This window comes from Caloenas nicobarica, chromosome 7 (genome assembly GCF_036013445.1).
Source record: "Caloenas nicobarica isolate bCalNic1 chromosome 7, bCalNic1.hap1, whole genome shotgun sequence".
NCBI lineage: Eukaryota > Metazoa > Chordata > Aves > Columbiformes > Columbidae > Caloenas > Caloenas nicobarica.
The window spans coordinates 1,600,001-1,610,000 of record NC_088251.1 but is presented as its reverse complement, the minus strand read 5'-3'; the positions used below and the strand labels follow the sequence as shown (position 1 = coordinate 1,610,000).

The 10,000-nt window shown below is 41.0% G+C and overlaps 1 protein-coding gene across 26 annotated transcripts in view; it reads right to left on the bottom strand.

The window, feature by feature from the left end:
- The window catches only part of EBF3 (EBF transcription factor 3), a 124,842-nt gene that overhangs the window by 36,971 nt on the left and 77,871 nt on the right, over positions 1-10,000 (bottom strand). For 15 of the 26 annotated variants that reach the window (XM_065638517.1, XM_065638526.1, XM_065638528.1 and 12 more), the window contains 2 exons: positions 5,191-5,272; positions 2,102-2,246 (listed from right to left, as the gene is read on the bottom strand). In XM_065638517.1, coding sequence (XP_065494589.1) covers positions 2,102-2,246; positions 5,191-5,272 — 227 coding nt within the window. The remainder of the gene's footprint in view (positions 1-2,101; positions 2,247-5,190; positions 5,273-10,000) is intronic. The other 11 variants (XM_065638538.1, XM_065638531.1, XM_065638530.1 and 8 more) reach the window with 1 other exon arrangement.

Genomic DNA, 10,000 nt, shown 5'->3' with positions numbered 1-10,000 from the left:
ACCGGTCGGTGATGCTCGTTTTCCTAAGGCTGCCCCGTGGCATCCGCAAGGATGCTGAGCACGCCGGAACCCCCGGCTCTGAAACCCTGGCTCTGCCCTTCTCTCCCACATTCAAGGGCATCTTCATTCTCTGCCCCCACATTACAGGAGTGTTTGCTTTTACTTATTTAGTTACTATAATTGTTATGAGTAGTGGGACTTCAAGAAGCCGCGCGCAGATTTTCACATTCATTTGCAACGGTGCAGCTTACTTGAAGGAGCGCTTATGGGAGGTTAGGCAAAGAGGATTTGGCACTCTATTTTTAACATTTAAAGCAAGCAAATCAATTACCATATCGCAAAAAAGGAGCTATTGGTTAGCGACATTTATGTAGATTTTGTGTAGCATGTAAAAGTGGCCTTTATTTTTCTAAGCGATATTTTCTCCTTAGAGTCAAATTCTTTTCAAGCAGCTTACAAAAATAAATACTTGTATTTTGCTAAGATCATAATGGCTCATTAGAAGAGGCTGAATTTGGACCTAGACTAAAACCTAACACCACAGGGCTGAGCATGCTTACTTGAACCTATAATGTTGCTAGTTCTGGCTCTCTGGGGAAGGAGAGGACTAGAGGAGAGGATTCAGCCTTCTTAATTGTGAACCTCATTAGTGACGGTTGCTAGGCAAAACACACACCTACCTTCGGTGCATATGAAAGAGATAAACAATACGTCATAGACCATAATGACTCTGGTGCTCAGGGCGACCTTTAATTATTATATTTTTGTTCTCTTATACCTTAGTTATTAATGCAGAAAAACAAATTAGTTTTGTGTGTGTGGACTGCAATGGATTTGTAAATTGTTTTCCATTTTTTGGTGTCTAGATTGTATTTCCTTCTAATAATTTTTTGCTTGCCTCATTCATTTCTCTGTGTGCCCATTGGTAAATACTATTTGAAACGTAAAATGACAATGATTGTATTAGCAGCTTACTATTCTGTTATTACTTTAATTAATTTTATTACTGTAAAAAGCCATGATCCTGTCAATATGTTTTAGTAACAACTCGCAAGAGGAGTCCCATGGAAACGGATAGGTGGAGTCGCTGTGATTTTGAGAATTCTCACTCTAAGAACTGAAGGTGTATTTGACCTCTATGCACTTAATTTTTGGTCGGCCCTTAGGTGATCAGGCAGTTGGACCACACTATTATTGTAGGTCACTTCCAACTGAAAATGTTCTGTTCTGTTCTATTCTATTCTATTCTATTCTATTCTATTCTATTCTATTCTATTCTATTCTATTCATTTTATTTAAAAACAGGTTACCTGAGAGTCATTTTGTATCTTTACCTTGGTGTATTTTACAGTACAAACAAAGTGATATTTAAATCTAAATGATGATTTGGGGCTTTGTGGGAGAACAAAAAATGTGTGCACGTGTACGAGCGCAACTGCAATTGTGTGTGAGTGATTCGGAGGCTGATGGGCTCCAGAAAGATAGTATTTCACAATTCTGGATTTTCAGAGCTACTTTCCATTCTCCTCTTCATCTCAGCCTATCTTCTTTTAGCAGTTCAGGCAAGAAGTCAATCACATTGAGTCAGTCTGAAGAAAAACATTTTATGCTGTTTTTCTCATACAAACCCCCTCCTGCCGTAATCTGCAGTAAGGCCCCGCCACAGGAAATCGCCCTCACAGTAAATTCTTTACAGATTGGGTCATGTTTTTACCATCCACTTAAACTTGCATACATAACCTGAGACTGTACCTCTGGATCAAGGAATATGACAAGCCAAAATAAAATCAAGTCAAATTAAATAGCAAGAAAAAGCTGCAAGCAAAACAAGACTGAAAAAAAATAGAAAAAGATGAAAAATTGGTTGTGACTGCAAAACTGTAAGTATTAAATAAAGAAAGAAGTCAGAAGCAAATTCAGTAGCGACCGTATTCTGGTTGACAAGGGCTGAGAAATACTAATGGACTTTTTTAATGGGTGGTTTGATGGATGAGAGAAGAAATTATGTAAAAGTAAATGTAGTCGTGTATCAACCTAAAGTATGATGCAAAAAAAAAAAAAAGCATCGCAAATAAAAAAAGACATGTAAATGTGTGCCTACCATTTTCCAGATAAGAAGGGGCCGTACCTTCTGAGGGGTCAAGGCGGCGAGCCCGCCTCCCGTGTTTGGAATTGTTGTGTACAAACATGTTGTCTGAGACAGCCAGCACGTGGCCATCCACATTGACTGTTGTTGATACAACAACCTGAAAAAGACAACAAAACCCAGCATTTTAAAAAAATCCTACGTCTTTTCACACACACATGTTCAGAATCAGATCTTCTCTGAAGACAAAACAACACCACAGCTTTTTGCTCTAAACAAAGTGAATGACAACTCTGAATATATCTTTGTTTATGTGGCTAATATTGGTGATTTTTAACCCACAATTGTTTCTCTTCAGAACCTGCTACACTAATTAGAGTTTAATCTCCTATTATGCTAACAAATGAATTCGATTCAGGGAAATATTCTTCTAGCCATTAGTTTCAGAAACACCCCTCTAGCCACTCATTTTAAAAGCTGCTGTTTTGATTGATCTGTTGATATATTGATTAGATAGTTTATCTAATTAAAATTTGTTCACTTGAGACTGTCTTCAAATGAAGGATTCCAAATAAAAAAAGCTTAATAAATCAGGAACCATCGTAACTCCCCATTTTTTCTTCAGTAAATGATCTCCAGGTCAGTTTTACAATTACATTTAATGTCTGATAATGAACTTTTTTGCATCTGAAAAGACCGAGTTGAATATGAATAGCGAAAGTGTTTTCAATCCATGAAAAGTATCCCTTCTCAAGTTCATTTGGATGGTGATTGACCCTGGTATGTCAATGGAATTTCCTCCTTTATTTTTGAGTGAAAGGCTCCTATTCTTGTGTCCAGGTTCAGAGTCCGGCCATAGAAGAGATGATGGATAGGGCCTTCTTTGGCTTCCAGCTGCTTCTCAGTAGAAAAATGGAAAAGGAACATATGCAAAACGCACAACCTTCCCGATAAAAACACCTACACAATGGAGTCGTGAAACTCCTTCCGAAAACGATACCGCGTGAACACGAGCCAAAGAGGAAACCCTGGGATGCGCCTGGGTTTGTGTGGAACACAGCTTCACAGGTCAATCGCTATCATCCCAGACAGACATTTACATCTTATTTAAATACTCCAGCATGGGCCCTCTGGTGTGGGTTCCAGATTTTCTAACCAAAGCAATCACTGCTTTGGTTACGTTAGTAGAGTCCTGAAAGTCAATGGCTTAGTTAGACCTTATCAACCTAACTGGTGACGGCGGCAAAAGCTGGCACACATTTTGGCTTTCATTTTCCATTTATTTTACTTTTGGATATAGCGAAAATGATTGTCAGGTTTCTCACACCAGCTCCCACACCCAAACTCTTAATGAACAAAACTAGAAGGGGAAGAACCAGCCTCCTTTTGCGCAGAGCTGGTCCAAGGCATCAGAAGAAAATTCCTCCCTGTTTCTATGCTTTGGATCACCTCTGATCCTGTTTCTTACTCACGGGCCATAATTCACTTTCAGCTATCACGGCACCTTTGCTGTGGATCCTGCCTCCTTCGAGACAACCACCTGCGGGACCCTTTCCAGCAGCCCGAGGGCAGCTCCGCTTCCCAACCTTTCTCCTCCCAGACGTGGACGCTTCCACTCTTGTCAACATCCATGTCGGAGGGTGCTGAGGTTGCACGCTCAGCTCGCCCGCAGAGCTGCTGCCAGCCTGATGGGCTTTCTGCTTTCACTTTTAACGAGATTCGCAGACTTTAAGAAATATTGCAAAACATGCAAGCTTGATTTTCAGCAAAGATTTCTGGGTTTGGTGCCTAGAACACGATATATTGAAAAGAGAGAGGAAGGTGTATATAAAAATGACAACTATTTTTGTTCTGTCATGTATATATAGGTCAGTCACCAAGGGAAAATACTGTAGTTCAGCAAAAGAAAGTAGACATGCTATGCTTTGTTATACCGGCTTATTCCTGCAGTGCACCTAAAGAAAGGTGCTGAGACAGTGAAACCAGTTAAAAATGTTGTTCAAGATCTGACATACTGTTAAGTCCAGTTAAACCTTCTGAGAGGCAGGGAGATTAGCTAAAGAGACCCAGGAAAGTCTTTCTAGTGCCTACTGGCTCCATTGTCGACCACAAGATCACTCATGACTGATGCTTCATTTAGTCATCGGTGAGACAAAGAGGACATTTCCACTCATTCCAGGTTTGACCTTCTGTTCTGTTCAGATGGATCAATATCACCAATGCCACGTGAAGCTGAGATGCATGAAAAATGGAAGCTTGGCTCAATTTTGAAGAAGTATTTTTTCCAGCTACAGATCTTTTCTGTTGGCTGGCTCAAGGGTGCTGGCTTCACCGGTTGGTTGGCTGTGCATGAAAACAGATGTCACATGTTTTGCCATCAAATTTGACCACAAAGTTATTCTTCTCAAAAACGAGAAAGTTTCGAATATCTCAATACTAGTTTATTATTAGTCTCAAATATGAATCATTGTGAAATATTTTGAAAGAAAAAAACATAGGTTTCCTAACAAGCATTTCAAATGACCCCAAATACGGAGGAAATCATTTGTCCATCACGTCAGCTGTCTCTCTGTAATGCCATGATTCACCACAGGACATTTCAAAGGCTGTAAGGAGAAAGTGAAGCATTAAACATTTTCTAACACAACTGGAACAAACATATGTGGGTTGGGCCACCGCTGTTGGATTTACAAGTTGTGAATGTGAAAAAAACCCCAGTGTGAGAACCAAACTTCGCTGCGCTCCATGGTCTTGTCTGTTAGTAAGGTTACGCTACTCAATCTATGCATGTAAAACCTCTGCAGGTCTGAGCACACGGCACACTACAACGCCAGGTGTTAGTATGAAGGAAAACTACGGAAACACTTTCCGAGGAGAGACCCATTTTTTCAGCATTGATCCATTACAGTCAAATGCAGAACTCAGTGGGTCCCACCAACCGCCATTGAAATCAGTGGGGGAAAAGTAAAATATCAACAGCATATATTTTTTTTAGGGCACACAGCATTGGAACTACACTAAGTAGAAGCACTGATACTGTTTTCTTCACTAAAAAAAAGTTCAAGATGAAGATGTAGGTCTCTTATATATCTTTTATTCTGTACCTGGAATCTTCGCATGTCTCGCGGGTTGCCTGCATTCTTCAAACAGTTCTGATTGCACTTGAGGAAAAACTTTAGAAAGAATCTATAAAAATACAAAATTGAAATCTATTAGATTCATCAAAATGTAAATCCAATTTTTTTAAAGTTTAATAAAATTTAATCATAAATAGTTATACCCAAAAGAATACTGGTAGTGAAATATTACTTTCCTATTAGTTAATGAACTTATTTTAAAGCATAAGATCTCTGTCGTAAACAGAACATTATTGCCAGGGAAAGGCAAATTTATATTTTTAATTTTTCAACAACTACAAATGTATTGACTCCAGGCCATATCCTTAGCTCGGTGTGGGAAAGTTGGTTTCAATGACTCATTGACTTCAAAGGCAATGACTTCCACCAGATGAGAATTCATATCTATTTTTTTAATACGTTTTCTTTTTTTCACAGCTTATATTAGCAGTAATGACCTCTATGTTGAAAAATTCCAAGGTAATGAATGATCAATCTTCTAAAAAACCACTTGGCTTTGCCTCTGGTTTGGAAACTCTCACTATTCAAAGGGACTCGATCCAACTCCTGCTGACTCCGGGGAGATCCACGCGGGATCTGCCCACCGGCAAGGCCCCGGTTCCCTCATTGTTTTTGAAAGGAAAGGAGCGTGGCAAATTAGGCCCTGTCTTATGACCTCTTCAACCTTTGCCAGCCTTAACTGTGAGGAGTCACTCTACCCAGGGATGGAAATCCAGCTTATTTTGCTGAGCAGCAACTAGCAATTATTGAGGACCAAGCCTTATCATCGAGGTGTCTCCTGGTAACCGTTTTTGCAGCAACACTGCATCCCAGGAACACAGCAAGCACTTATAGAGAGGGAAAGAGCTTGGAAAGGTGCAAACTCCTTTAATCCTGCCCTCCTGTACTTGCTGGGGCAGAGGCTGATTATGGGATGTCTCCCGCCTCCAGGCTATGCAAGACGACACCCTCACCATCCTGCCCTCGTGCAGGAGGATGTCCACAGCCTAACACCTCCTCTGTTCTTTATGTAGCTGTGTTTTTACATTTCATAATTAAAAAAATGTTCTCCAAGTCTGTTTTTTGGCTAATGATTGACAGCTAACGGCAAGAAATGCTGAGGACTTTCTCCTCATCTGGAGTTTCTCAGATGCACCATCCCAGCAGCTTGTGCTGCCCAATTTCATGCATGTTGAACAGTGAGGTTAGTCCAAGCTTTTATAATACATTTAGAATATGAACAACTACTATTTATTCATGCCGATCTTTATAAGTGACTGTGACTATTCTCTCCGTATACATCACGCAGAAGTTTCCATGTGCCAACAGTGTTCCTGGCAGGAGGCAACTCAGATGCCTCTTCCCTTCTTCAGAACCCAACACGACCCAACCATGGCTGCACCATGTCGGATAGGGGCACTGCAGAGGAATGTCCCCATATCACACCCTGGTGCTTTTAATCACAGAATCACAGAATGGCTGCGGTTGGAAGGGACATCTGGAGATCATCTAGTCCAATCCACCTGCTAGAGCAGGTTTACCAGAGCAGATCACACAGGACCGCGTCCAGGTGGGTTTGAATGTCTCCGGAGAAGGAGACTCCACAACATCTCTGGGCCGCCTGTTCCAGGGCTCTGGCACCTCAAAGTTAAGAAATTTCTCCTCATGTTTAGATGGAACTGCTCTTTCTTTTCATCTGAACCTTGAACAGGACCCAAATATTAATATGGGATGCTAATGATGGAAGAGTGATCTCATATCAGAGAGGCAAGTAGGGAAATGACTAGTTATACTGAAACTGTGCATAAATAAACCGATGCTGTCAGTTCAGCTGAATGCACTTCTCTTTAGAACTTCCTATCCCAAAATCTGCAAGGATGTCGAGCTGAAAGAGACCTGGATTTCTGCGGTGGTTGGTTGACGTGATCTCCTGGCTTGGATGCTCTCTTGGACTCAGCTTTTCTGGACACTGTTGCAGGGACACTGTCAGTGACCCCATGAAACCGCATCTTTGTTAGCCAGACCCTCACCCTAATTTTATATGCCTTGGGCTTTGGATTTTTTTTAAAATACTTATGATCTCCAGATCAACCGAGTAGAGCCTAAATGTAATGGCATTTCTGTCACACCTCTATTTTTTGCACACCTTCCACCACATGGACTGCGATGGTGTGCAAGGACCAGCTGATGCCCACGTCAGGATGGGACCACCAGGTGCTGGGGAGTCAGGAGTTACAGCTCCTTCGTGCCACAGCCAGGTTGAAGAGGAGTTTCATCTTATCTATTTTTTTCCTGATCTCAAATGGGTGTTGCGAGGCTTATTGAGCTAATGTTTGTAAATTGCTCTGAAATTCTCCAATGAATTGTGCACGAGGAATGCTAAGTATTGCTCCTCGTGGATTGTTTGAACGTGAAGCATTCCTGATGAATTGTTTCTATACAGACAGCTCACATCCTGTCAAAAAAAAAGGGCCATTAAGAACCCTTTCACTAAACATCAACTGGAACTGCTGTTTGTTCAATTATTTGGCGAAAAAGGACCCGTGCTTGGTGGAATTAGACATCTTCAAGTTTACCAGGATGAATCTGAGCATTGGACTAAATATTGAAGCCACAAAGCAGGGGTGAACACAAGCAGCACTTGTATGTCAGCTCTGCTGCGTTCCTTGATACTGAGATATTTTATTTTCTCTTTTTAATCTGTGTTTTCCACGAGTTCAGGGAGCACAGGTGGCACCAAGACAAGATTTTCAGAGGCAGATAGCGTCACTTAAAAACCATGTTCCCAGGCAGGGCGGGCATTTCTCAAAGCTTGCCAGGAGACAACTGACTTAGTTGTTCCTCTCATCTGCCCAACAAGGACCATGGGTGCTATGAACCCATCGCTACCACAGATATGGGGCCAGGGGATTTCCCTGCGAACCCAGTGCTCCCAAGACAAGATCGCTGCAAAACAGCAAGAAGCAAGGAGCTGGATCGGAGCTTGGTTTGGTTGTGTCCCAAACTTTATTGCCACCGACAGAATAAGAAGGCAAGCCTTCCTAGATTTGACCCTCCCTGCTATATTTTGTACTATATACACAAATTGTAGTCTTTTTTAATAAATACAGTCTTGGAGAACAGCCTTCCTAAACATACTCAGCTGCTCCTAAAATACTGATATGGAGAAAAATGCAGTCTTTGTGATGTTCCTTTGCTCTGATTTTTTCTCGCTGCTAGAAAGGGGACTGCTACCACCTTAATTAAAATGTATTACCTACCACAAGACTTCACTATTTTAAGATAAAATTTACATCTTTTATTAACTCACCTCAGCTATACACTTAGCTCGTGGTGCCTCTCAACACCCATCTGCCATCCGCGTACAGTAAGTCACTTGATATTCCACCCACCAATTTTTCCTAACAACCACTGTGCAATTAAACCCAACACGTTCTGTTGCGAGGTAAATTAGGCACACCTGCGGCCAGACTTCATTTGAACTGCATCAGAAAAGGACCTAACAAGGTGAGAGCGTACCACAAAGTTATAGGCCTGTCAAGCAATTAGGTTTTCACTTCTGGGACATCCGCACAGTGCAATTATGCTACACATTACAACCTGGCTAATCTTCTGAACAAATGTCATGTCTCGGAGAAGCGAGTAAAAGCAGTTCATCTGCAAATGTGTCTGCTCTTAAGCCTCCACCTTATGCACATAACAACCTAGGGGAGACTTTTTTGTGATATGAAATATGAGATTTTTTTCCATAGAAGATTTTTTAAACCCTGCAAGTGCCTTTTCATCCTTTTCACCTCTTCTTAACCTTTTTGAGAGGAGGTGTTGCAGCAAATAGACCAGAAAGACTTTTGTACTTGAATTTCAACACTAAGCAAGAAAATACTTGGTATTATAAGCATAAGCAGCGGCTTTAGTTTGGTCTGATTCAAATATCATTTGACTAAAGGAATATTTGCAGTGGAAACCCACCTATTACATCCTAGAAACATCATTAGTAATGCATATTTCCACCCAAACATGAGCACCATTCATGCAAATAAACCTCAGTAGGAAGTAAATGTCTAATTCTTTTTATTTCAGATACTGAGTGTGAGTGTCCTGGCCACAAGAGCCTAACCCAAGATCTGCACTGACGATAGGTGAGATCTCTGGTGAGGAACTCAGCCAAAACCTGCAGTGACAAGGAGCCTCCACCCCTTTATGAAATAGGATCTTCCCAATGTCCGACTCCAGCTGGGCAGAGGACAGAAAACTGCATCAGCACTGCCAGCACCATTTTGTTTTACTCCAATAATACTGTTTCATTTTCATCTATATTTCAGGTACATGGTTAGTTCATTAAATTAAGACTACAGATGAGATCTTGCTATACTACAAAATACATAATTGTTACGATATGACAAGCCTGTTCTACTTTCATGAGTAAAAAAGCTTGGATTTGGGTCATTATCTGCAATTCTGAAGTTCTCTGGAAGAGAAGCCGTCCGCAGGGGCACAACGCTGTTACGGGCTGGATGCAGAAGAGGGCGGGAGAAGAGGAGACATTTGAAGTCAAATGGTAATTCTCATCCTTTACTCGATTACCCTTTAATTGGCTTTTTCCTAAGAAATATCTGACAACCGTTTTGCATATCTCTTTTCTAGAGCCTAGTAAACAAAGGATTTAATACTCTTGTTATGAAAGGAAAAATCTTTCCTCTGTCAGAAAATCTTTGGCTTTAGCACCAATAAACTCTTTATTACTGCTAAACTTGGATTTGCTGCTCGATCGCAAAGAAGCGATAAAAACTCTAACCTG